At 40.8% G+C, this 27,589-nt stretch overlaps 1 protein-coding gene across 1 annotated transcript; it reads right to left on the bottom strand.

The window, feature by feature from the left end:
• Nucleotides 1–27,550, bottom strand: C6H9orf85 (chromosome 6 C9orf85 homolog). Its single transcript, XM_063129329.1, has 4 exons — nt 27,444–27,550; nt 8,660–8,766; nt 3,715–3,828; nt 1–501 (listed from the first exon to the last, which is right to left on the bottom strand). The coding sequence occupies exons 1-4, from the start codon at nt 27,543–27,545 to the stop codon at nt 324–326; spliced, it is 501 nt and encodes a 166-aa protein (XP_062985399.1). The 5' UTR covers nt 27,546–27,550; the 3' UTR covers nt 1–323.
• Nucleotides 27,551–27,589: the final 39 nt, after the last annotated feature.

Below are 27,589 nucleotides of genomic sequence, written 5' to 3'. Positions count from 1 at the left end.
TTGTTGTTTTGCAGCCATGGCTGGTGGGATACCTTCAGGAGGACTGGGGGAGGAGAGAGGGCAGAGGTTCAGACATCAAGTTGCCTTTTACTCAACTCCATGGGAGTCCAGAGTCACACAATGGTGGAGTTAGAACATGCTGTGTGGTGAGTATCCCAAAAAAAACTCCACCACTTAATGGATTTTTCCCGCTGTGTAGAGCAAAGTGTTGTCTAAACTCAGCCTAAATGTATGATCTTAAAAAAAGCAATAATCTTCCCTTTAGAAATACAGTCTTTTGGTTGGAAATGGAGTTTGCACCAAAACCATCTTTGGAGAGATCATTAGATTCCTGTCCTTTCAGTTTTATGCTGCTTCACAAGTAAATCTAGATCTTCATTTTCATCCTCCATGTCACTTAAGTTCTGTTCATTGTCGTCCTCAAATCCACTCCTTCTGTTATTTCCCGTCTGTTCATTTTTGGAAGGCTCATTCTCGGTCTTCTCTAGACTTGTCTGAATCCTAGGACAAAATACACACAGTATCATTTGTCAAGCTGAATTTTCAAAACAGGCTGTGATGGGGGAGGAGAAGAGATATTTGGCACAGATCTAGTGCAACAATGAAGAGAATGAAACCTCAGGAAAATGCTGCAACTTGTCAGAGCACACTGGCCCAGAAACAGCAAATGAATGCTTCATGCTTCACAAGGAGGAACAGCAAGTACAAGTGTAGTAAGAGCAGTTGTTCTCTATAACAACACAGACTTGATTTCTGTTTAGAGTATTACGGATGAACCATCATTTCAAAAATCCATGGCAGGATTTATTATCTCTCTCTCTTATAACCTGTTATCTAATCCTAATTAGTGTTCCACATTCCAAAGCAGGCAAATGTTTTAGTCACAGAAATAAAACCATACATTTAATATAAATCTACATGCTATTTTCCCAACAGCAGCTAAAATACTGGTGTTATTAACTCCTAGTTAAAGTATTCAAATGATAAAATGCCTGAGCAACTGTTAGCAGGACATTTTTTTGAAATGTTTAGGCAACAGTACTGCCTTCTCTTGCATTCTTTTAAATGAGGTTTTGTTTTTAACACCGCTATACTTGTGTTAGCCTTCGGCTATTGCGGTAGTAGCAACATATTGGACTCTTCATCAGGTGTAAAGAGTCTTCATGTTGGGGAAGGGAAAATAAACCTGTGACCATTAAAAGAAAAAGAAATATGTTCTCAAATACTTCTAAGAGAGAAGGTTCTATATTCCTAGAGCATAAGAAAAGGATAGCAATATGTTGATGAAATTTGAGGGCAATATTGTGGATGGAAGTGGTAGCCGTGCCAGTGTTTGTTGCCTCACCCCCTATATTTAAGGCCTAGGTAGTTCTCCAATGCAATCAGAAACATTTAGACCTGGTTTGTATGATCAAACAGCAAGCACACTGCCTTCCACCTGCACCTGCTATCAATTAAGAACCCAAGAACAGCCCACGATGTGAAAATCCGGAAACCAGCTGGGTACACACATCACATTAACCCATGCTGGGTGGCAAGCTACGGAGGGTTACACAAACAACCTTCTGTGCTCACATGAGACGATCAGACAAATAAACTATAGAAGTTGTTTATTTTACACACACACCCTCACCCTTTCTCTTCCAGTAGTCCTCCTGCCCAGCTGGGCCTGTATCCCAGCTTCCTTTGCTGCAGAAATAGTGATTGCTTAACAGGAACAGAGCAGCGGCAGTAATTTTGACCGCTCTTGCCAAGCAACTCTGGAGGTGATTTCCATAACCCATGCTGCCATGACAGACAACATTCTAACTCACCATAGGTAAAATAACCATTAATGCAGACCGTGGGTTCTCAGAGTGGCTTATTTGGGGAAAATAACCATGGGTCCCCAGAGAACACGCTAAACCATCATGGGTTGTTCTGGAAAATAAACTATCATGGTTTACCATGTTATATGTGAACCCAGTGTCTGTGTTGTTTAGGGGTTAAGCAACCCAAAGTTAACCTATGGTTTGTTGTTGTTAAACCATTTACAAATGGGCCAAACATCAGATGTGTGCAGGGCTGTAAGAATGTGATTGTTCACTATAAGTGATGTTATCCAATAGATGTCTATCAGTCAACACAACATCATTCCACACAATTGCTATAGATATGGTAGATAGAGGGCGGTGGGGGGAGAAAGAATTTTCCTGTAAGACAATGCTGAAAAAATGCAATAGAGCAGAACGATTGAGAAAATTCACAGTATTTCTTCAAAGAGTCCAGTTCAATTCATTCTTGTCATTTTGATGGAAAGATGCAGCCAAGGTGTGAGCATTTCCATTTGTAAGTAGAATTCCTTTATTTTTTAAAATTTATTATTCTATTTATATCTTGCCTCCCTCCCCTCCCCAACCTCTTGCAAGCATTCTAAGGCAGCTTATATGGCCCTTCTCCTCTCCATTTCATCCTCACAACAACCTTGTGAGGTTGTTTAGGCTGAGAGTCAGTGACCGGTCCAAAGTCACCCAGTGAACTTCATGGTAGAGGGGACCAGAATCCAGATCTCCCAGTCCAACCACTACACCTCACTGGCTCTCATTATGCAATCAAGCTTGCTACAATTTTCTCAGTCTACCCTCTTTTATTATCACAAATTACAGTTTGGCTTCTCTATGAACAAGAGAAAGATTTGAGCCTGTGGTTAAGACACCTTCGCTAAGTTCACTCATGTGGAAGCACTGGAATTAATGACTCCTGCTCTTCCTCAACTGTCCACTAGCAGCAGCTATTCCGTCTCAATGCAGCAAGGGAGGAGATGCAAAGGAGGGCTGCTCCATCAGCTTTGTTGAGTCCCCGGCTAATTACTGAGAAGCTGAACAGAAAGTACAGCAGACTACATTAAGAGGAAATGGTGTAATACCAGAACTCCAACTCCAACACCTACCCCCAAAGCCAGATGGAGATGTTTCCTGCAAAAAGTAGCAAGAGTTTGCCCTTTTAAAGAGTAGAAACAGAACACACGTTGCTTGTGCTTCTCTCCAACATCCAAAGCCTCCTTAAGACTGGTTAAGAAAATTTGTGTTGTGTACTCACAGGATAATATGGCTTAAACACATACACACGTCAAATGCAAGGTGTTCACATGATCCAGAGAATAAGCTTGCCATTTGACTTGCTCCCATTCCCAATGTGAGAAGCTAGCCAAGCTTGGTGAGCCAGGCAAGCCTGAGGCTTCCTCCCAACCCTGCAGCTGCAGAGGAGTGGGGATGACTCCTACTCCATCTCCAAAGCTCATCGGAAATTGGGAATTTGTTGTGACTTTGTGCTTGCTTCCATGCCATGTGGTAAGGGAACTACAAGGCTGTATGGTCTTGCTTCTGTGCTTGACTAGCCTTCCAAGAGCCTCTTGAGCACAAAGACAGCTTGCGCTCCTCCTCCCACTCTGAACCGGAGAGGGGTGGGACATCGCTTTTGCAGTGGGCAGAATTTTCCCTTTCCTCTCCTCAGCTCCAAACTTAGAGGTGGAAAGAAAACCAGGGGATTTTCTCTGTATTTCATAGGCATAGCACAAAGTCAGGGATAAGGACCTTGCCCCTTGCGGGGTGGGTGTGGGGACCTTGGAAAATGATCACTTTGGGTTGGCCACCAAGGCCTGGTAACATTTGTCAATCTCTAAGCGTAAGGAATCTAGGTATAAGATGATCCCCAAATTTTAAGTTAAATGCTTACGGAATCACAATTTCTTCTCTCTTCCCACACTTTGCACATAGAGCTAGTTCACAAGCACATGGCTTGCAGATAATGTGGTATGAATCCTTCACTGTCTTCTGCAGACATTTCACACTATTAAAAAACAAAACAGAAGGTCAATTAAAATGGTAAAGAACTATTTTGCAAAAAAACCTTTACGTTTTACCTTGCCAAGCAGCAATTTGTGAAGTTATTGTAATCAAAATATCTCTTCCAACTATCAGATAGCAACATAGGAGTAGAAATGTAAGATTTTCAGAAGGTTTGAAACCATGGGAGTGGGGGGGGGCAGGTTCTCAAGGGGAGAAAAGTCAAATATGCAATACCTACTTTCTTATCAAACCTAAACTTACTTTGCTACTTAAATCGATTCTAAAATAATAATTTCATGTTTAAGACTAAGAAATGATTACATACTGTTTAGTAGTTATTGACTCAACGTTTAAAACAGCAAAGTAAATTTCAAATATATTTTGTTTTAGAGAAGCAGGTGCAAGTTGCTGCCTATTAAGGTATACAAATGTTTCTTTTGTTTGTGCCAGTTAGGTAAGTAGAGATGTTATGGTGCAACAGCATCTAGGCCCACCCTTTTACATGATGCTTCAAGCAGACATAGCCAAGTTTTCATTCTACATTCAAGTCATGCACAAAACTCTCTCTGTAGCCAGGTACCATTCGTTCCAAAGGTTATAAAAAGAGGATTACCACCAGGCTGATGGAGGTACACAAGAGTAACGTCTTCACTCTTAAACAAAGTTATGGCCACACAGGCCAGGTGACTGAGTTCATTAACAAAAAGTAAGCATTTAGAAGTGTGGCCATGGGAGCAATGTATGTTTAACAGTGGGCCTGTTCAGATGGCACAATAAGTCATGGTTAGGCCGCTAAATGGTTAATGAGCATGTTTAAACTGTGGTTATGTAGCCACCATGGTTAGGAATGGTTCACACGACACACTAAGCCGTAATGTTTAGCTCTAAATGCTTAACCACCGTGGCTTAGCATGTCGTCTGCACAGAGGCAAAGTGAAGAGCACTGCAAGGCAGGCACTACTTGTGGGGCTTCTGGATTCAGCACATATTCAAGGTGGAGGGACAGTATGTATGTCGTGTCTAATTCTTAGCTCTTGAGGAAGTCTTTCACCATGGTTGGAGTTCTGGATTGAATTCAACAAGTTTATTATTGCCCAGGCTTTCCCCCAGTTCTTGCCAAAACTAGATTTAGATTTGAAGAGAGGGGGATAACACTACATGGAATTCCTGGGGAAATGGCATATTGGGTTGTTATCCTGGCAGCCTGGTCAGGCAGTTCAGTACTTTTAATGTCAATATGCCCAGGAGCCAAACACTCTACAGAGCCACATGTCTCCAAGTAGAAAGGAAGTGATGGGAAGCAGTGGATGCAAGTTCAAGCTGAAGGTGCTTAAGACTAGCAATGAACCGTAGGAGTCAACATATAAACACACATTTTTCCAAGCCCAGGAATTTAATACAATTCAAGACCAGGGGGATTGCAACAGAGTTCTGCAATAAGAACATATTATTCTGCTGGGAGCTTTTTGGCTACAGTTTCATGTGAGAGTTGGGGAAAATGGGAACAAAATAAAATATAGGTTTATAGAAACCATCAACAGTGTAGTAAACAAGAGAAAGATTTTACAATCTTGCCTTAAAAACACTATTTAGATCTCAATATTCTCATGCAAAACCAGAAGACATTATTGTTGGACAAGAAAAACTCAGAAAATAAATATCCCTATGTAATTAATGTAAAATATTGTAATTAAAAGAGGTGATACATCTGAAAATTCAGTTCAAGATTATACTATTGTAGACTTAATTTTTATAATATCACCATACACAGTAGAGCTGCAATCCTATGGAGTAAGCTCCATTGAACCCAAAGAAGTTGGAACTTTCTTCCAAATACACAAGCTTAGGATCAGACTGTGGACATCACAGTAACTGTGGACAAAACTAACAATTCATATTAGTTTTCTACAAATAAATTTGTTTTTATTTATATTCTACTACCTGCCAATAGTTACTTGCATAATTAAAGTTCATTTCTCTAATTAGAATAACTGTCTGAAAGATCCATAATTTCTGATTCAGAACTTTCACTTTGTGCTTCATAGGGCTGTATGCAACTTAGAGTAGACCCTTTAAAATGAATGGGACTTGAGTTAATCATGATTCACTTAAGTCCCCTTTAATTTCAATGGGTCTACTCTAAGTAGGGCCAACATGGATTACAACCCATAGACTGGTAACGTTGAAAGTGTGGCCGAACTGAGTATGTTTTCATTTTCACATATAAAGTTGCCAATTTTTGAACCAGACCCTGTAGGTGTCCCTTTAGCATAAGCTTCATTTGCTACAATTGGCAGCTGATCATATTGGAATGCTCCATCTGCTGATGTTCGCACGTCAAGCCTCTATTAAAAGAACAGGAGCAGGCCAAGCTGCTTTCTTTTTTCTGGCCAGATGATAAACCCTGTGTGCACATGTTATTTCGCTCCTTGATTGAATGTACACACACAGCATATTGTGTGTGTACATTCAGCAGAAGCTGAAGAAGTTTGAGGTAAGTGAGAAGCAGGAGGAATGTGCTTGGCAGACTCTCAGAACGTACTCCTGAACGAAGCAGCACCGGACATGGTTCTGTATTATGCAACATCTGAAAATAATTTTCAAACGTTGTCCTAAGGGTATTGCTTGCTTCAACACTGTAGCAATGCTCTTTTCACTAATACTTTGATCTCTGAATTTGGATCCAAGAGATTTTCAGCATCATGAATTGGCTGCAACAATATTTTGAACACACTGCTTTAACTAGTATCTCACTCATAATTCTGGTGAAGGGGATATATTTCAGTGAGATTTGTTTTCATTTCCCCCAAATTTTCTATTTCTATTTCAGTGGGAGAGATAAAAATCCAGAAAACTTCTCTTCAAGGATTTTTCTGCTCCCACTCTGGGCCTTCCCATTTCTAAGTGGGATTTATAGTGGCCTCGTTCCAGAGAAGTGGTGGAGTGTGATGAAGGTGACTTTTCCACCACCCCTCTTCCTCCTAGCAACCCCCTGAAAAACTGCTTTGGAGGACTGGGGGACCACCCTGAATAGGGTGAGCTGTGGTATGCGGGGCTGAGGAGGAAATGGGGTGAATCACCAAAAATCGGGTGGAATCATCTTAAGTTGCAAAAAGACCATTGATTGAGCCCCAAATAGTTTTTATTGTATCCACAATCAGCTGTGCACACACCAAAAACATGCAATACAGAAAGTTACCCCAACAGAAACCAGGGGTTATTTAAGCTCAGGGATTTACTCCGGTGTATAGGGTTACACTACATCCTTAGTCACAAAGCTCGTTTGAAACACACCCATTCCCTTGCAATAGAGACTCTTTGAGTAAGACTGATATGACACTTTTTAAACAAAGTTAAGCCCAAATGTTGTTTACAAGGTAACTACAAGGCGTTCCTCTGCATGACTCACCTTGTGACGCAGACAAAAAGTATTACCACTTCTGAGAAGCAAAGGACCACATTTACACACAAATGCACTTAACAAAGCCCTGACTTGACTTGCTTTGTCGTTGCTTTTAATGAAAAGCTGGCTTGAGAGGCTGTGATTGTGAACGAGTGAATGAGCAAGTGCAAAGGGAAAAGGAGTTCTTCCCCAACCAGGTGCCCTCCAGATGTGTTGGACTGCAACATCCTTTGGTCCAACACATATGGAAGGCATCGGGTTGGGGAAGGATAGCTTATAACCCTCCCTTACTATGATCTGTTACTCCACTTCTGAAATCTCTTCATTGGCTTCCAATTCACTTCAGAATCCAATATAAACTTCTCCTGTCGACCTTCAAAGCTTTTCACGGTCTAGCTCCTTCCTATCTCTCCTCTCTCATCTCACACTATTGCCCCGCTCAAGCTCTTCGCTCCTCTGACGCCATGTTTCTCGCCTGCCCAAGGGTCTCTACTTCCCTTGCTCGACTTCGTCCCTTCTCTTCTGCTGCTCCTTACGCCTGGAACACTCTTCCAGAACATTTGAGATCTACAAGCTCAATCACAACTTTTAAAGCTCAGCTAAAAACTTTTCTTTTTCCTAAAGCTTTTAAAACTTGATGCTGCCTGGACTTTATACTGTTAGTTTTACCCTACCCTGTGCCTGTTTACCCTACCCAGTGCTTGTTTGCATTCTCTTCCCCTCCTTATTGCTTTACTATGATTTTATTAGATTGTAAGCCTATGCGGCAGGGTCTTGCGATTTTCTGTTTTACTATGTACAGCACCATGTACATTGATGGTGCTATATAAATAAATAAATAAATAATAATAATAATAATCTGTTCAAAGTTGTTTCCTTCCAGTTGCACAGAAAGGGTTCAGCATGCACTAGTGCTTCGCTGGTCAAAATTACAGCCTCCTGCAGCTGCTTCCTTCTCATTTCAAAGGAATATACTGGGGAATTGTCACATGTACTTGCATGTAACATGCCATTTGACCCTGAATGGAAGAAACATCAGTCAATATTTATTCAGCCAATGTAGAGTTTCAAGAGAGTTTAAAGTGCATGTCACAGGCTATTTACCTAGATTAGTGCTAAGGAAGGGTTTCATGACTCCAAGTTAATGACAGTCTTTACTTTGCAAGGGTTTTCTATTAACATTTCCTTAGCATGCATGCCTCATTATTTGCAAATTAATCCCCGAGATCACAAGATAATGAATAACTTTAGTATTGTGGCCATCTGTAGTAATTTTGTCATCTAAAACAAAAAAGGAAGCACTGATCAGGCTTCAGCATGTTCTGTTCTAGCCAACCTTTGTAGCAAGCTACTAACAAGAAGGAGCACATCTGCTGGACTGGACTGAGCAAACGAAATGACAGCAAGGAGTAAGCTATGAAACACTCACCATTTTTTGGGCTGTGTTAATGGCTTGTACTTGTTGAACTTCACACGCCATTCCAGGACCTCCTTGCAATGTTGACATAGTCCTTCGTGGAGTTTTGTATTAATTTTCTAAAAGAAAATGTTAGATTTTGCATATAGTCAGTAGTATCTGAAAAACTTACCTTGCAAATCAATAGTGATTTAATTTTAGCCTAAGGAACTATTTTTTAAAAAACGTTTTATTGCTTTTTGCCACTCTAGTCATTAAGTTTCAATCCAAAGTTCCTTTTGGTGTACCCCAATGGTTTCTGTACACCAACTAGCACCTCCTGCTGCGCAAACTGCCTTTAAAAGTTTTGAACATTCAAGTTCCAAAACCTATTTGGAATGTAACTGGTGCCAGGGGGAATGGCATGAGGAGCCATTCTTGAAAAGTGGCAGATGAACATATGCCAGCATTCCACAACCTTCTGCCCTCCAGCCATGCTAACTAGGGATGATGGGGCATGAAGTCCAACACATCTGAAGGGCACCAGTTTGGCATATGACATTCATTGCATGGTTTTCTTCTCATTTGCCCACCTGTGAGAGCAATTAGGTGGGTGTGCACTAGGGAGAGGGGCTTCTCTGCGGTAGCCCCAGACCTCTAGAACAAACTCCCATCCCTTGTAGACTTTCAATAAGGCCTTAAAACATTTTATTTTACCATGGCCTTCCCATGATGAATGCTGTTATTGCTGCTATTGTTGTTCCTACTGGTTTTATTGATTTGTTATTTTATTTTCATTATGTTTTTATTGCTTTTAATATTTTATGTATCTTATTGTTGTAAGCCTCCTTGTGAAGGCCTCTGCCCTGAAAGGCAGCCAAGAAATGCTATAAATAAATAAAAATATTTTTTTAAAAAGGAAAGATGCATTCTATGATTTTGATGGCAGGTATTAATCTACTTTCTCATCTGGTTCACACATAAAGACCCCTGTTCAGATAACACAATAAACCACAGTGATTAAGCATTTTGAGCTAATCATTATGGCTTAGCGTGTTGCAAACCATGACTTAAGTGTATCGTGTGAACCATTCCTAACCATCGTGGCTACATAACCATGGTTTAAACACACTCACTAACCTTTTGCTGCAAAAGGGTTAGCGGCCATACCATGGCTTAGTGTGTTGTCTGAACAGGCCCAATGCTAGCCCATGGTTTATTTAACCCATGGTTTGTCTGGCAGATCGAACAACTTGTGGTTTGTTTTCTCAATTCCTGTATTGTTTACTTCTCTCCTCCTTTGCCTCTCCCTTTATCTGTCCCAAATGCCTTTTTGGCACTGTAGTATTGGCACATACACTGCTGTTGCTGTTTTTACCACCCTTGCCTGCTGCCACTGTAGCCTGTTAAAACAACCCAGAAGTAATGACAACCCAGAACTTAAATAACCCAAAGTTCACAATCCGACAAGAACTCATGCGTTCTCTTTCGGGAACCGTTTGCATGTAACAACACGAGCTTGTTCTTGTGCACCTCTTCTGTTTGTACCTCACAACCTACGATCATCTCGTTCGTAAGTCGTGGATTGTGAAGTGTGAACCCGGAATGCTGGCTTATTTGGAACTAAACAACACAGTGCTTAACCCCAAAACAAACCATAGATCAACTGCTGCGTTGTTTAGCCCCAGACAACCCAGAGCTCCAAGAAGTCAATCGTGGGTTGTGGGGTAAAAGTGGAGGAGGCAGGCACGCTGTAGGCAGTATGCCTGGTCATGTGAAGCAGGTCTCTGAGATGTTCATAATTAAAAAGTCATGGTTTGTTAGTGTGGCTGGGTTTGCACATTGAGACAACAATCCATGTGTTAACATTATGTGTGAAGCCCATTGCTTTAGACCATTACAAGGTGCAAGTTAATATAAACTACATTTATTGTGAAATCCTGTGCATGTTTAACTGGAAATAAATCCAGTTGGATGAGTGATCTTTTGGATTCGAACAGGCGTTCCTCCAAGTAAGCGTACATATGATTGCAGCCTTAGTTACCTGGGCACATCTAAAGTATCTTTATGGGAGCCAGTCAGTGGACTTAGGCTTGCCTGGTAAAATCTCTGGCTTTTTTGGAACAGTATGCACACACTGCACTGTATTAAAGCAGTTTCCAAAGAAGTTTATTTGGCATGAGGGACTATTGTTCAGGAAACCCAAGCTCAAAGCTGCATTGGGAGCACAAAACCAGTGGTACATTTGCGTTTTATGCTTAGTTTATTCAACTTCAAACCTTTACAGTCAGCCCAATTCAGCCACCTTTCTGTTGAGAGATATGGATGGCCAAAGAAAGAACTGGTAGCCTATTATAATCCCAACACTAGGGGCGCCAAATAAAGTTACAGCCATACTCCACTTAGCGTCTTCCCTTTCTAGGCAGGGAGGAGTAAAGATTAAAGGAAACATTTCCAACGTTCTCTCTAATCAGTGAAAATTAGCACTGCTGGCAATTTTTCTTATTAGAGATGTTTACTGTGGTATTAAGTATCACATATTAACACAGCTGCATCAAACTTGGGTACTTTGGCACTCTCTAGGGTACTCTTTCCCAACTTGGTGCCATTCAGATGTGTTGGGTTACAACTCCCCGCACCCTCAGCCAGCCATGGAAGTTGTAGTCCAACACAACTGGAGGGCACAAGGTTGGGGAAAACTGCTTTAGGGCAAGCATCATAACTCAATAACCTGCTCTTTGCAGATAGTATGAGGCAGAAGTGACTCAAAAATCCCACATGGGAACAAAAGATCACTCATCCTATTACCCCAGCAAGCCTTCAGGAAGAACTCTATTACTCCTTGCTAACTAATAATCCAAGAACAATCTCTTCTCTAACCCCAACATATTTCACTTAAGATCTCCCTCTTCCACTGTTCTTTCCAGTCCTGGCTTCCAGGGATAGTGATGTCCTCCTCATTCTCTCTTCCAGTACAAGAAGTCCAGCTCTTCACAGTGGCTCTACATTAAGAGCAGTGGAAGAGGAGGTGGCAAGATCAGTCCTCCCCTCTACCCAGCTATGCATGAACCTTGCCTCCCCCCCCATTTTATTTATTTATTTAAACATTTGCATCTCACCCTATTATCACTAGGATCTCATGGTAGCGTACAGATAAAATCAGAACAATATAAACAAATAATTTACACAGCTAAAAATGTATTAAATCATTAACAAATTAAAACCAGTTGAAAAGAATTAAAAGCAATAAAACAGTTAAAATCAATTAAAACTATGTGTAACCATGGAGAATTTAGCCCTTGAAGGCTTTGATAAAAACCCATGTTTTAACTTGGCGCCGAAATGAAGCCAGTGTCGGCACCAGTCGGGCCTCCAAGGCGAGGGTATTCCATAAGCGGAGTGCTACAACAGGGGTCCCACGTCCCACCATATTTGTATGTCTCACATTGGTGGACTGCAGAGGAGGGCTTCTCCAACAGATCTCAATTCTCAGGCAAGCATGTTTGGGAGAGGCGTTCCCTCAAGTACTGAGGTCCCAAGCTGTTTAAGACTTTGAATGTCATTGCGAACACCTTGAATTCCAACTGGAAGCATATAGGCAGCCAATGCAATTCTTTTAAGACCGGTGTTATATGGTTCTTTTAAGATGTTCTGTCTAGCTGCTGCATTGTGCACCAGTGGCAACTTCCAAGTTGTCTTCAAGGGCAGCCCCATGTAGAGCGCATTGCCAACAGGGCCACTTTTCGCACAAAATTGGTTCCCTGTTTTCCCTGTACTAGAAGCCAAGGAGAAAGTGATGGGGGAGCTCAAAAGGCAGCAGTGGAACATCAGGCTTCTCCTAGTTAGTGGTGTTTCTCAAGCCATTCTTAGAAGGTCTGGGCACAGCTGCCAACAGACAGAACCACAAAAAGCAGGGAGGTGAAACACTGAAGCAGCAGACTAAGGAGTTCCTTCTATGTCCCTCCCCAAAGCGCTGAAATTGGAACTAAAAATGGTGAGCCCTGGCAAAGTCATTCCCCAGTTAAAAGCTACACCCCCTCCTCCTATCAGATGGCATTTTCTATTTATGAAGGATTTGGAGGTGCTTGTGGGAGGGTCAAAATTTATCAAAATTGGCCCAAAAAAGTAAAACAAATACACCCCTCTGATTCTCCAAGGCAGTTCCGAAGCCTTGGAACCAGCCCCCTTTGGCTCTAACCCAAATACCTCCGACGTAGGGGCTAGTTGCTTCAGGTCCATGGTTCATCCAAGGCACAGGCCTGAACAATATATGTTGCACCCCACTACTCATATGGCCTGGGACTTGTTAGCAGATGTCCTGAAGCATGCGGTGCCTGGCTCCTTATAATAGTGAAGGACGCGAGAACAGCTGAAAGCAGGAAATAACAAGTCCTCCTTCTGTGAAATATCACATCTATTCTCCTGAGAATAACTTCTCACTTCCATATTATTGGCCATGTTAAATGAGGACAACTTGCTCCAATATATGCAGGATTCGACTCCCACAAACATTTAAGAACAATTAGGCATTATTTATGTAACACTTCTAAAGTGTCCAAGTGTTTTACAATCTTTCAAAAAGATCCAAATTATTTAAGCTATTAGAGCACATCAGGGAACCACATGTGGAGCCGCAGGTCCCAAGCTGCTGAAAGAAGTCACTGATGAGCATTAAGACTGGCTTTGCTCATCTACGGCAGAATCCGCAGTAGTGAAAAACCACATGCCATCGGTTACATGCACAGTTCCCTTCACCCTTGGCTCCTTGGAATTAGACCTTTTATTTTTTTTAACCCCATTCTCTTACCACTGGGAAGTGGCTGGATTTTAAGACTGCCAACATGCTTTCAAGCATATCTTCACAGCTGTAAGGACTAGAAATGCTGTTAAAGAAACCCAACCAAACATGAAAGCTGGGCTCTTGGAATTCTTTATTCCACATCTGCTATAGCTACAAAAGTGCTAATAAGTACAATACAGCAACTCAGCAGAAAGACAAAAATAGGAAAAACTCGGTCTAAAAAAACAACTGCTTCCCAGTACAAATAGGAGCCCATGCTTGATACTCAGGTGTCTGGAAAAGTGGTCGAAATTGCTTCAATTTCATCCCAGGAGAGTTTCTTTGCAAAGATAAGAACTAAGAAAGGGAAGGTGACTCAGAGTTCAAGGTCAAGTGTTGGCAGGAAAAACTGTGTTTCTTTTGTTTTAAAATAGAAAAGAATGCTTTGCATATCATGAATGAATGAATGCAAGCAACATTACAAATGAGCCACATTATAGGGGAGACAACACAATGGAGAATAATTTGCAGCAGTTTGGAAATTGTGTAAGTAAAGAAAAGATTGGAATGTTTCTTTTCAGGAGGGGGGCAGGGAGAGAGAAAAAAGTATTAAGAATTCCAGGGATTATGGAGTGAGCAAGGTTAACAGGGAGTTAATTTATTGCAAAAGCCACTGTGGCAATCATAACTGAATCAAATATTTTAGATTAAAAAGGAAAAGAGAGGTTGGCTTTAAAGACATTTAATACAAGTCTACCCAAATCTATTATTTGGAGTGTTGAGCTTCTTAGAAGGCAGTCAGCTAATTTTAATTGCTTATCCAAAGAGGGTTAATATATGGCAAAAACTGCCTGATTCCTTCCTATATGAAATTTACAATGCTTTGTTATAGGCTTCTTTTGTTATATACTGAAAAACAAAAAGAATCTGAGCTGTCAATATTCTGAAGAGCATCATCATACAACTGAGAAGTCTACAAGGTTCCCATCACTGGATTCATTTTGCTGCAACAATGCATTACATCATTAAGAAGAGATAACCCTTATGCATCCAAATCAATGCCCTGTTTGTTATTGATTCAAAAACTTAGAGACAGGCGGGGAATCAGTTGTCGAAAGACCAAGGGCAGACAACAACAAAAAACTGTGAAGTTTAAGGAACACTTTGACCAGACAATACCTTCCCAAAGAAACATGAGGAGAAATGTAGCGTCAGCAATTTTGTTATGTTTCTGTTGTCACAGCTAGTGAGAAAATAGATCACAAAGCACGCCGGTAGTCATGTTTCAGCCTTAAACTCATGCCAGACAAAAGAATCAGAAATATTTCTTTACCTGATCTACTTACTGACATTTTCTTTGTCTAACCTTTCAAGCACCTTTATCCAACAAGAACAACAGTGGTAACACGACCACTGAAGTGCAACTGTGTGGTGGAAGAATGTTTGCATGAAGATTTGTTCTATAGGAGTCTTCAGCTAACCACTAATGGATGCAAGTGACTATAAAACATTCCAGTTTCCATACACAGGCAAGAATTACATGGTTGCGAGTCAACTGTTGTTGTTTTTTACTTTATCTCATTTCTCCTGGCTCTTTGCAGTTGAATTCATGGTGTTTCTGGATATCAGTATCAATTAGAACTTGATAAGATTTTCTTTTTCTACCATTTCTGTAATTTGACTGATATACCATGATTCTCGGCCAACATGCTTTTATTGCTAAAGTCACAAGTTCTTTGAAATAAATGGCAATGTTCAAGACATTTGAAAATAGCTGCATACAAATGCCAACAACGGGGTGGTAGGGGAGGTGTGTTTCATAAAGGTAAAAAAAACACCCCACAAAAACTCAGGTGCTGAATAAACACAACACCAAATTTTTGTGACTAGACTTGGATTATAATGTTTAAGCTAGTAAATAAGTCAGGTACAGCTGTGCAAATTCTAGCTATGACATATCCTAGAATCATAGAATAGTAAAGTTGGAAGGGGCCTATAAGGCCATTGAGTCTGAAATTATTAAATAATTATTAAATTATGTCTGAAATTATTAAAGGTATCCTAGTGGGTTGTGAATGTCTCTTTTCCTGTGTGTACAGCCAAAAATCTTTTTGATGCCTGTCCTAAAAAGAGCTTCCCTGAGTCTCATCTGAAAAATTCAAAAGGACAGTGACCTAAGATAACTGCACTTGTTTACATGCTTGTTTTACGTAGCTCGATAAACTGGAATTCATGTAGCAGCAGTTATGCCATACTGCCCTGGAGTATAAACAGACATAATGAAGTCACCACAGTAAGCAACTAATAAGGCAGGGTTAGGGAATCTCAATCCTGGGGGGTCAAATTTAGCAGTCCTCGGGTCCCCAGACAGTCAGGCCTCCACACCCAGCCCCACTCCTTTCCTCCCAACCAGCACACTGGGTGCTTTCCTGGCTTTAATACACTCACCACTCACACTGTAGAAGGTTGAAATGCCTCTCATATGGCTGAGTTCCTGGCAGTAAGAGCTGCTGGTATTTTTTTATTTTTCATCCCATTGCTTCTGCCTTTAGCCCTATCTCTTTACCTTCCCTCCCCACCACTGGAGGGCAGCCCCTGAGAGCAACAGATCCAGCCCACTCTTCCCTCCGGAATCCCTAACCAAGGTACCCCAATATACAGTAACACACTCATAAGTATAGCATTCACGAAGAATCAAATGTTCTCAAAGCACAATTCCTCATGACATTTTGCATTCACCCTACTGCCATTTCTCCTTTTCTCCATAACTGATGATCTGGATGAAATACTTTCCAACACACACGCTCAATTCTGAAACTATCTGACCAGGAGTATTTATATTATTTATATTGCATCTTATAAAGGTGCAGCTGGCTTTATCATAATTATTGCCCATAAAATGATCTTGTAAAGATAGGTGCCTTATTCCCATTTCACAGGGGAACTGAGGAGAGTGCAACTGAGCCAGGATAAGGCTCCGATTTAATAGCAGATCAAGAATTGGACCAAGATCCAAGACCAGTTTGCCTAATGTGGCATTTGTCCCTGTAATGGGAAAAAAGTATGGCAGAATTATGGAACGCATGGATCTTTAACATAACTACTATGCTTTCACACCCCAAATTACTCCGTTGATGTTCTTTGACACTAATGCTACCTGCTAGCCTCCCCTGGAGAAAATGTATAAAACACTGCTAGAAGACATCAAAATTATGTAGGATTAACACAAGGGTTTTAGAAAGAATTCTAATGACTGCTTCACTAGAAGGGCCAGTAGGAACCAAAGCTCAGGGACAGAACATATGCCTTGCATGCATCCATGTTCAATCCCTAACATCTCCAGCACAATGTATCAGGTAGAAGGTGACAGGAAAGTCCTCTCTGCCCAAGATCCTAGAGAGCCACTGCAAATCAGTGGACATTTCCCTTTCCTTAAATGGACAAAGAGTCTGACCTGGTATAATGCAGCTTCCTTCAGCTCATCTTGTTATCAGCTTCAAAGTTTAGTCCCATTTTTAAAATAATAGTATCTCAGTGGTAGTAAACACAAGGATTATCCACAAGGGTTTGTAGCTTGATAGCTCATATAACCCAACAAACGCTATACATTAGCTCCTGGACTGCTGTCAGTTTTTCCTCCAAGCATGGCATATGAATCACAAACAGCAAGGATTTTCAAGTCAGTCAGTCAAGTCAGACCTTTTGAAGGCATTTATAAGACAAGGATTCCTGCCCTATGAACTCTTAGAAACCTTTCAGATAGGAAAAGCAATAAGCCACAAGAGATAACGTCTAGATGGGTAAAGAAGTGCCCCTTTATCCAAAACCATTATTTGTTATGGAGGATATTTCAACAAACTCCACCTAAAAATAACCTCTATTTATTTGAAAGAATCCCTCTATTTTAGTTGGATCAATATTAACAATATCAGGATGACGGAAAAGTCATCTATTTATTGGTTTCCTCTAAGAAGGTTGCCAGGATAAAGGTGAGAGTTGAAAACTAGATTTAAGTTGAGAACTAGGCTTCCAGAGGGGCAGCCATGTTAGCCTGTTGCAGCAGAAACAAAACCTGTACTACCCCATCTCTCACTTGCTTTCCCTCAAACTTCTGGTTCATAGTAATTAGTATGCAGAAAGAAACAGAAGAGAAAAGACACAGTTTTTGTATTCCTGGGAGCACTTTGGCATCATTAACCATTTTAATAGCTTTGGGAGGCACCAAGCAAACTTCAAGAGACAGTTCTAGGGTTGAGCACTGAAAGAAAGCTCAGTGTTGCTAAGCAATGTTTGTTAGTGGGGGAAGAGAGACAGTCAGCTCTCCTTCCAAATAATTGACTATTCCATTAAGGGACTATGACATCACAACTGGAAAGGGAAATGTTTCTTACTGAATAATGACAAAGCCAAGCTCAGTAGAGCTTTAATGTACTTGGAATGCAAGAAGGCATGCCCAGAAGTGTTTCAAGTGCATACTCTTCCCAAGGGCTACTTCAAAATTATTCATCACCCATACCATGGCAAACAGGAATCGATAATAAGACCCAAGGTTCATTATTTTAATGGCAACAAAACATAGCATACAGTAATTACGAAACAAAAACATGACACTCATTTCCTGTTTGACATACACGTCCTACTCTAGCCTTATTTCTCTATAAAACAACTTTGAGAGGGATCCAAGCATTGCTTTACATTAATAAAGAAACCTGTTTAATTTTCTTTTAAAAATCAGCAAGATTTTTCTCTCCTCCAAAGACCTTACTTTGTTAAAGTTATTGTATATCAGGACTATTATTTTATTTATTTATTATTGCATTTATATCCCACTTTTTTTCCTCCAAGGAACCCGAGGCAGCATACATAATCCTCCTCCTCTCCATTTTATCCTCACAACAACAACCCTGTAAAGTAGGTTGAGCTGAGAGTCTGTGACTGGCCCAAAGTCATCCAGTGAATTTCACGGCCAAATGGGCACTAGAACCCGGATCTCCCGACTCCCAGTCCAATACTTTCGCCAATACTTTCATGCTAGGCCTAGCAAGTCCAATACTTTCGTTCTAGGCCTAGCAAGAGAAACCCTTCCCTTATCTCCCATCTTTCTGTTCAGATGGTCAATAAGGAAACTGTTTCCCTTGTTAGCACTAGTATTAACTATGGAAATCCTGGGATTTCCCTTGCTTGTGCTAGTGCTAACAAAGGAAACCCTTCCCTTATCTCTCTCTCTCCCAACAGTTCCTTTGTTCGCTCGTTATTGCCAGGAATAAGTTACTGGACAAAATAAAGACTAGGATAATGGGATATGAGAAGGAATGCATTTTGCTAAAGTTTCACAGGATGATTATAGAACCTATTCATTATTTGAGCATAGGACCTTAACACAGAAGCAATTCAATTTATTCCTGAGGGTTCTCTGTATGCATTTACAAAAAAAAAGTTTTCATGAAAACGGATCACATTTAAAACAGAAGAAGGGGACTTTGTGTGGTTTCAAATGAACAAAAACAGCTGGCAACCACTCATTCTCTTTCAGCCGGGAGTCACTGGAAAGATTAAGCTGACCTGTTTATGGCATTGTTATCCCACCTTTCCTATCCCACCTTCTGCTAAAGGTGAATTATGTATCAAAACATTAAATGCAATAACTATAAAAAACCAAGAGCAGCAGATAAAATAAGAGTGAACAAATAATAATAAACACCAAGATAAAACAGCTGATAAAATCGAGGCAATTTAAAAGGGTGTCTCAGTTTACTTTAAAGCCATTAAAAAGCATTTGTGAACAGGATGGATTCTGTCTGGTATTTAAATGAGAGCAAACAAGGCATTGGTCAGGGATGTCTAGGGAGTGTTCCATAATTTGGGTGCCACCACAGAGAAAGCTCTTTCTCCAGTAGCTACCAGCCTAACCTTTGAAGAGGTAAGGTGCCGGATGACTGGAGGAAGTCTAACGTTGTCCCTATCTTCAAAAAGGGCAAAAAGGAGGAACCTGGGAACTACAGACTAGTCAGTCTGACATCTATCCCTGGGAAATTTTTGGAGCAGATTATAAAGAAATCAATCTGTAAGCACCTTGGAAACAATGCAGTGATTACTAGAAGCCAACATGGATTTGTCAGGAACAAATCCTGCCAGACTAATTTGATCTCATTTTTTGATCAGGTAACCTCCCTTGTGGACTGTGGGAATGCTATGAATGTAATATACCTTGACTTCAGCAAAGCTTTTGACAAAGTGCCCCATGATATTCTGATTAACAAAGTGGGCTAGATGTAACAACTATTAGGTGGATTCACAGTTGGCTACAGAATCGGACTCAAAGAGTGCTTATCAACGGCACCTTCTGAAACTGGGGGGAGGTAACGAGTTGGGTACCGCAGGACTCAGTCCTGGCCCCAGTGCTCTTCAATATTTTTATTAATGATTTGGACGAGGAGGTGCAGGGAACACTTAACAAATTTGCAGGTGACACAAAATTGGGTGGGATAGCTAATACCCTGGAAGACAGAAACAAACTTCAAAGTGATCTTGATAGGCTGGAGTGCTGGGCTGAAAACAACAGAATGAAATTTAATAGGGATAAATGCCAAGTTCTACACCTAGGAAAAAGAAACTAAAGGCACAGTTACAAGATGGGGGATACTTGGCTCAGCAATACTACAAGTGAGAGGGATCTTGGAATTGTTGTAGATCACAAGCTGAATATGAGCCGACGGTGTGATGTGGCTGCAAAAAAAGCAAATGCTATATCAGACTGCATTAATAGAAGTATAGCTTCCAAATCATGCGAGTGATGGGTTCCCCTCTATTCGGCCCTGGTTAGGCCTCTCCTTGAGTATTGCGTCCAGTTCTGGGCACTACACTATAAGAAGGATGCAGACAAGCTGGAGCATGTTCAGAGGAGGGCAACGAGGATGATCAGGGGTCTGGAAACAAAGCCCTATGAGGAGAGACTGAAAGAACTGGGCATGTTTAGCCTGGAGAAAAGGAGATTGAGGGTAGACATGATAGCACTCTTCAAATACTTGAAAGGTTGTTACACAGAGAAGGGCCAGGATCTCTTCTCAGTCATCCCAAGGTGCAGGACACGGAATAATGGACTCAAGTTAAAGGAAGCCAGATTCCAGCTGGACATCAGGAAAAACTTCCTGACTGTTAGAGCAGTATGACAATGGAACCAGTTACCTAGGGAGGTTGTGGGCTCTCCCACACTAGAAGCACTCAAGAGGCAGATGGACAACCATCTGTCAGGGATGCTTTAGGGTGGATTCCTGCATTGAGCAGGGGGTTGGACTCGATGGCCTTATAGGCCCCTTCCAACTCTACTATTCTCTGATTCTATGATTCTAAGAGGTCATAAGACTTTTATAAGCCAATATGATTTTCAGAAGAGAGCCAAATTCCTATGATTGGATTTTAAAAGGTGGGGATAAAGGCTTGATACAGAAGAGCACATCTGTATGGGACTATTTTTGAAACATTTAACCTGATGCATACCCAGCAAAGACCACAGCCCAGTGCCTCCACAGAGCAGAAAGAATGAAGTCAGAGCCCTTTGTCCAATCACACAAGTTGTGATATATCAGTGCAGCATCTTGTATGCCCCATTAGTCATGGGAAATTTCTCTTGTGCTTCCAGTTTGGTGCTGACATGACCAAACCAGAAGTGAAAAATATTTCTATGCAGATCCATCCAAAGTACACAGTTCAATACTCTACCATTCTCATGCCCTGTTCCCCATCATTGCTTTGTGCAGCAGACCTGAAAAGTGAAAGCGACTCAAGTCTGGGTTGGGCTCAACTGCAGGGTAAACAAGAACTGGAAAGGATTAATAGCTAAGACATGCACACGTGATGAGACGCATGTTTGTGAAGGATTTAGTCAGCCATATGGCCAAAGCTCTCTCTCTCTTACTCTGTATCATCTGGAGTTAGTCCATGTCCGTTTCTGAACAACAGAGGGTAGTTGTTGTTTTTAAAATAAAGGTAAACCTAGTCCAGGGTAAGCCTCAACCGTCATATAGTGTCACGCATGCCTAAATATTTGCAATTGCTGTCAGCTGAAGGGAATCTGTAAACATGTGAGCAAAGCTGTGGGAAGTCCACAATTAAAAAGAAATTAAAATGTGTGAACAGGGGTGTATCCAAAGAGCGAGCCATAAAATATGGCACACTGGTACCACATCACTCTCTGAATCATCATAGGAAACTAAATATAAATATTCAAAGGAGAACTGTGATTTATTCTTATACTTCACAGGTGAGAAACCTCAGACCTGAGGGCCAAATCTGCCCCACAGTTCCCAATCTGCCCCCGGGTCCTCAGGTGGCTATGCCCCCTTTCTTGACTACACACTTCCCCCCCCCCCCGACTGCTGTTCCTTTGATGATTTCCAGCTTTTGCATGGTTTTTCCCATTCTAAAAGTTTGAACTACCTCTCCTAATGGCATAGTTACTGACAGTAAGAGCTTTAAGCTAAAATATGCTAGTATTTTTAGTATTTTGGCCCGACCCCTTTTGCTTTTGGCAACACCCAACAATGGAATGCGGTCCTGAGAGCTTCTCCAAAACTGAATTTGTCCCGAGCTAAAAGGTTCCCCTACCATGTTGTACTTGAACATGTTTACGGCAGTCTCAAATCACCCCCTTTCTATCTTTTAAACTCTTGTTAAATATTAATGGCTGTATATTTTATTGAGATGTGCAGTGTTTTCTTTGTAAATGTGGTTTTGTATGTTTATAATAAAAAGTAGAAAAAACATGTCTTTAAACAAGTTTTCTCTCATTATAACCCTAATATGTGGGCTTATTTTACATTTTTAAGATACCTGCTCCATGAAGGGCCTACGAACACCTCTGAATACTGATACATGTTTAATTTTATGATCAAGCTACCCAATTTGTCTTTTTGCCACAGGCTGTGACACTCCACCTCCCTAGCTTGTTAAATCCCAATGGCTGAACTGGCTTTTCCAGAAATAGGGCTGTGACCAAAGTGGACGACTGTCTCCAGTACACAACTGAGTCTCTTTCTCTGAAGCCCTGCCATTAAAGTATCTAGCTATAGGCAAATGGCACCATTACCATCCTGCATGCAAAGTTAATAAAATAGACTCAACAAGCCATATTTACTCATACCCATAAAACAGCTACCCAAATAATTAAAGTACTTCGGGGTGGGAGGAATTAGCAGCAGGCTTTAGCATACTTCCAGATTAGTGAATCTGACGAAAGACATCCACAAACTATAATGATTCTTCTCCATTTGCATCAAGGACAGAGAGGTTATTAAAGGGAAGCTGCTCTAATTTAACTGTAGAAATCACTGTGTTTTACAGCCAAAGTTGCAGTTCATCTTGCAATCCAAAGTTGCAATCAATAATGCCCAGATGATTTGAAAATGAAACCTGAGAATCCCAGCCTCTATCAAAGTTCAGCCTTTCAAGAAATATTTTCCATTTTCAGTTAGTAGCAACTCCACACTTCAAGATGTTGTTATATGAAGTATCACTTGTTTAACAACTGCAAAGTTATGCAATTCCAAATCTAACTGAAATCCTTGGGATTAAAGTGCACAGTTAAGAGCTCTTCCCCTCCTTATTGTTTTATTATGATTTTATTAGAATGTAAGCCTATGCGGCAGGGTCTTGCTATTTACTGTTTTACTCTGTACAGCACCATGTACATTGATGGTGGTATATAAATAAATAAATAATAATAAGGATGCAATTCGATGCATGTTTTGACAGAACATGCTAGCTGGGGGGGATGCTGGGAACTGTAGAACTTTTTTTCTGTCAAAATGCACATTTATATTGAAGTAAATTCCATTTATATCTATAGGTCTCAGTTTCAAACAAACATTATTGGACTTACAGGGCAGTCCTATAAATGTTTACTTCAGAAGTTGCACTTTCAGTTGGCCTCAGTTCAAAGGAAGTATGCATGGTACTGCAGCCTGAAAGTCAAACATAGCAGCCATATTTAATTGTGTGTTTCTCATCTCTTCCTATCTTCTCCAAGTCTCTATTCTTGGCAGTTTTAAAAAGAAAAGATTGAAAATGGGGTGGGGAGGGAGATGGACTCTTTTTTCTGTTTTAATGACACACTATAAGAAGAGGGAAATGGGTCTCATACTCTCTCACCTTCCACCTTCTAAGCTAATTTGCAATTCAAAATTAAACATAGTTAAACATTCCTGGAAGTAATACTGTGCTGCTCTTATCAGGCAAGCTTCCAATACAAAAGTGTCTGTTCTCCACTGGTTCTGCTTAAACCTTGCCGTTGCCACTTATTTGGCTATAAATGCTGGAAGAGAGCTTGAAAGGAGAAAAACACCTTGGCATTCATAGAGATTCATGGACCTAATTCATTCACTGATTGATTAATTAGCCCACAATTTACTGCCTCCATTATGCATATGCAAACTCTGATCAGAGATTGCTTCATGTCATCTAAACCTGGACACTATAATTCAATTAGGAAAGGAACCTCTCGTGCAAGCACTGAGTCATTACTGACTCTTGGAGGGATGCCAGCTTTCACTGACGTTTTCTTGGCAGGCCTTATAGCGGGGTGGTTTGCTGTTGCCTTCCCCGGCCGTTATTACCTTTCCCCCAGCTAACTGGGTACTCATTTTACCGACCTCGGGAGGATGGAAGGCTGAGTCGACGAGAGCCAGCTGCCTGAAACCAGCTTCCGCTGGGATCGAACTCTGGCCATGGGGAGAGTTTCAGCTGCAGAAACTGTATTAATTGACCCAAAATTTTCTGCTATTACATGCAAACAGACCCATTAAGAACTCAGATGGAGGAGGGAGCTTTCTGGGGAAATTTGTCTTTTAGAACCATGTAACACAGAATGCCTCTCCCAAAAATCCACACCAAGTTTTTCTGGAAACCTTGCTTAGTTTCTGCAATGCAACCTCCTCCAGACATCTAGCCCCGGGACATTCTTGTTCACCATTGCTATGAAAAAGGCTGGCCTCATGTCAGGAGTGACTTCTTTTGTCCTCAATCAGAGGTCATATCCCTCATCCTTATGTATGCCTCATGAAATTCCTAATGCAAAACCCTGTTTTCAATAGTGTGGACATGGGCTAACAAAATAAGCAGTAGCCATCTGTTTGGGGTTTAATTTGAACTTACATTTTTTAGCTCTAGGGGCAGTACTCCTGATCACTAGGCCACACTGTTAGCATTGAAAGTGGCCACCACCTCCTATCATACACCTCCCAGAGGCTCTTAGGAAACTGAGGCTGTCCACCTTGTGACACAGGCTGTAGCTTAGCAGTTCAGCTTTACATGCAGAAAGTCCCAGGTTCAATTCCTGGCACCTCCAATAAGGTTGGAAAAGACTCCTGCCTCAAACCCTGGAGAGCCACTGCCAGTCAGAGTGAATATTACTGGGCTAGATGGACCAATGGTTTGACTCAATATAAGACATGTACCTATGTTCTCATGACATCACTACCTGTGGATCAGTAATCTTCTTGGGTTGCTACTGAGAGCTATGTGGCCTTGCTGCAGCACTAATGGCTGGGTGAAAATATACTGAACTTTTTTGCTGTTGAAGTCATTGTCAGGATGCAGCATTTCAATCGGTGTATAGCAATCTGTTGAGTACAGCATTCTGGAAACGTCTGTTCCTGTTTCTGCCTAGTAGGTTGTGATAAATTTAACTGAGCTGAGATTGTGCAGTGGGCCAAGCATAGCATCCTCTTTATCTTGGCTGGATTAAACTGGCCTGATTAGAGGCCACCTTGCCAAGCCCATAGGATCAGGCCACATGTGGTTGTTGACCACAATTCTTGTATTACACATTCATTATTACTTTGATTCCAGCTAATTCACTCACTACAGTTACTTAGAATTAAGCTAAATCAACCAGCTGGATTTTGGCTATTTTTATTCTTCAGCATTCACTAAAAATCAGTAAGAATGAATATAAACTCAAAAAAAGTATTTCAGATTTACAAGCAAAACAATAAACAGCTTTTGTTTGTGAATTAAAATGCAGCTATTGGCAGTTTCAAATAATTAGCTAATTACTAGATTTTGTAAGGCACAAGACAAGACCAGTTGTGAAGAAATTTGAATTTTACTCCTACTTGGGTTATCAACTCATCATGTGATCAATGATGAGTCAGTTACGATTCTCAATCTGTAAATGAAAATATGTATGTCTTCCCAACATACTAATGTTCCCAAAATATTATTATTATTTTAGCTGTTTTAAATTATTTTAATTTTTTGAATATTAACTGTTTCATACTATGTTTCAACATGTTGCATTTTAGGGTTTTATTTTTTGTGAACCCTTCAGAGAGCTTTAATTATTGGGCAGTATAATAATGTAATAAAGTAATTCCAATAATATTCTGGTAATGTGTATAAATATAATAAAAGTGGCCTTGAACTATTGTTTGTAATATGATGCCTGTGAAAGAGCTTAGTGCCTCCATGTCTAATGCAACTCAACAGTTTAAAACTAATTTTACAGACTACACAATCATATTTATTTCTCATCACAAAAGTTATCCTAGCCACTTTCCGCAACAATGTACATGGAATCCTGAGATCAGATCTCTGGCATCTTGCTAGTGGAATGCCCTCCTCAGGGGGACCACTGTTATCCCTCCAAGTCAAGTGACAGCCTTTTTCTTTAACATGGCTTTTCAGCATACCAACTAGTTTTAATCAGATGACATTTGGTTTTTATTACTTTCTTCCAAGTTTTACTGTTCTGCCATTATTAATTTATATTAGGTTGGATACAGAACAAGTTAGTTGAACTTAATTCCCATTCATTTCAGTGGGAGTAAAGACATAACTATCTTGTTTCAATGGGACTTAAGTTCCACTAACTTTGTCTGGATCTAACCCATTGCCTTTATCTGTATTATACTTGTGACTGCTGCGAGTGGTCTTGGGAGTTTGGTTAAACTACAGAGTACCATAAAAGTGTTTAAAATACATATTGATCTTTGGTTTTATAACTCTGTTGCATTTTGATACTTTGTTCTATTTTGTTTGCTTTAATTCCTGTAAATACAACTTTGGTTATAGGGCAGCCTATATCGTATATATAAATAAATGTGTGACTCTGTTTTTTGTGGGGAGGGGGGAGAAAAATACACCCTCCACCCATTTACAAAGTAAACGATTAAGGCTACACCCAAACAAGAACTTCCACCTTTAAACTCAATCACTGCTGCATCCTAAACCAGCCAGTGCTTAATAAAATGATTACAATAATAAACGTTTAAATTACTCTTGAAAGATGCTGCTTTATGTGCACCCTGGGCCTAGCAAACTAGATCATTCCAATTAAGCTGTTCATAAGACATTTGAGATAACTTACTGTTGCAGTTCTCTGGTCAGATATTTCCGACAAAACATGCATAGGATTGTTATTAAGGCTGACTTCCTACCCCCTGCCTTTATTCACAAACTCTCAGGCCACTTTACCATGTACAGGAAGGGGGAAAGAATACCTTTAGAGCACTGGTCTCCAACTGGGCCAACCTAGGTTACAACTGTGACATTACTACCTTTTATTTTGTGGTATTTAGCTTTTTCAGAAAGCCAAAACACAAACACACAGAGAGAGAGGCCTGGTTCAGACAACACGCTAAACCATGCTGTTGTGGTTAAGCAGCATGGTTTAGCGTGTTGTCTGAACCAGGACATTGAGAGATAAATGACCAGGTGGAAATCAAGGGATCGTAAGTCTCTTAACAGCTGTGCAGCAGAGTTGATCTCAACCTGCCCCTCCTGACATCCGTGAACTCGCAAAGTGTACGCAAATCCCCTCTTCTACATACTTATCAAAAGGTGCAGACGCCCTACTGTCCTCCTTGGCATGTAGCCATCCTAGAAAGAAGAGGGAGAGATATATGCAGCAAAAAAAGTTTCATGTCGCAAACTGGAATTAATCCGACTGATGGCTACTAATTATTAGAGGAAATAATGATCCCTGCTTCTAACTCTTTCCCATCCTGGACGGAAATAATTCCTTCTCCCCCTTTGGCCTACCTTACGCTGGGCGCTCGTGTCATACTTGTCATTTCTGAAGACTTGGGCGTTCTGGTGCCGCTGGGCTCGCGTGCGGGACACGTTTCCTCGTTGAGAGCTCATCCTCCATGCCCCTGTCTTCACCCGGAAGTCATCCTTCCTTGCTT

Source organism: Elgaria multicarinata, chromosome 6, assembly GCF_023053635.1.
Source record: "Elgaria multicarinata webbii isolate HBS135686 ecotype San Diego chromosome 6, rElgMul1.1.pri, whole genome shotgun sequence".
In the NCBI taxonomy this organism is placed as follows: domain Eukaryota; kingdom Metazoa; phylum Chordata; class Lepidosauria; order Squamata; family Anguidae; genus Elgaria; species Elgaria multicarinata.
The sequence above is the reverse complement of the archived record's forward strand: the minus strand, read 5'-3'. Positions and strand labels throughout refer to the sequence as shown.

Excerpts from the sequence above, each read along its gene's own strand:
- C6H9orf85 (XM_063129329.1), bottom strand. The coding sequence starts at position 27,545 with ATGAGCTCTCAACGAGGAAACGTGTCCCGCACGCGAGCCCAGCGGCAC. Across the intron at positions 8,767-27,443 it reads ACACGAGCGCCCAGCGTAAG|AAAATTAATACAAAACTCCA; the intron begins GTAGGCCAAAGG and ends ATTTTCTTTTAG. Across the intron at positions 502-3,714 it reads AGAGAAGAAATTGTGATTCC|GATTCAGACAAGTCTAGAGA; the intron begins GTAAGCATTTAA and ends ATTTTGTCCTAG.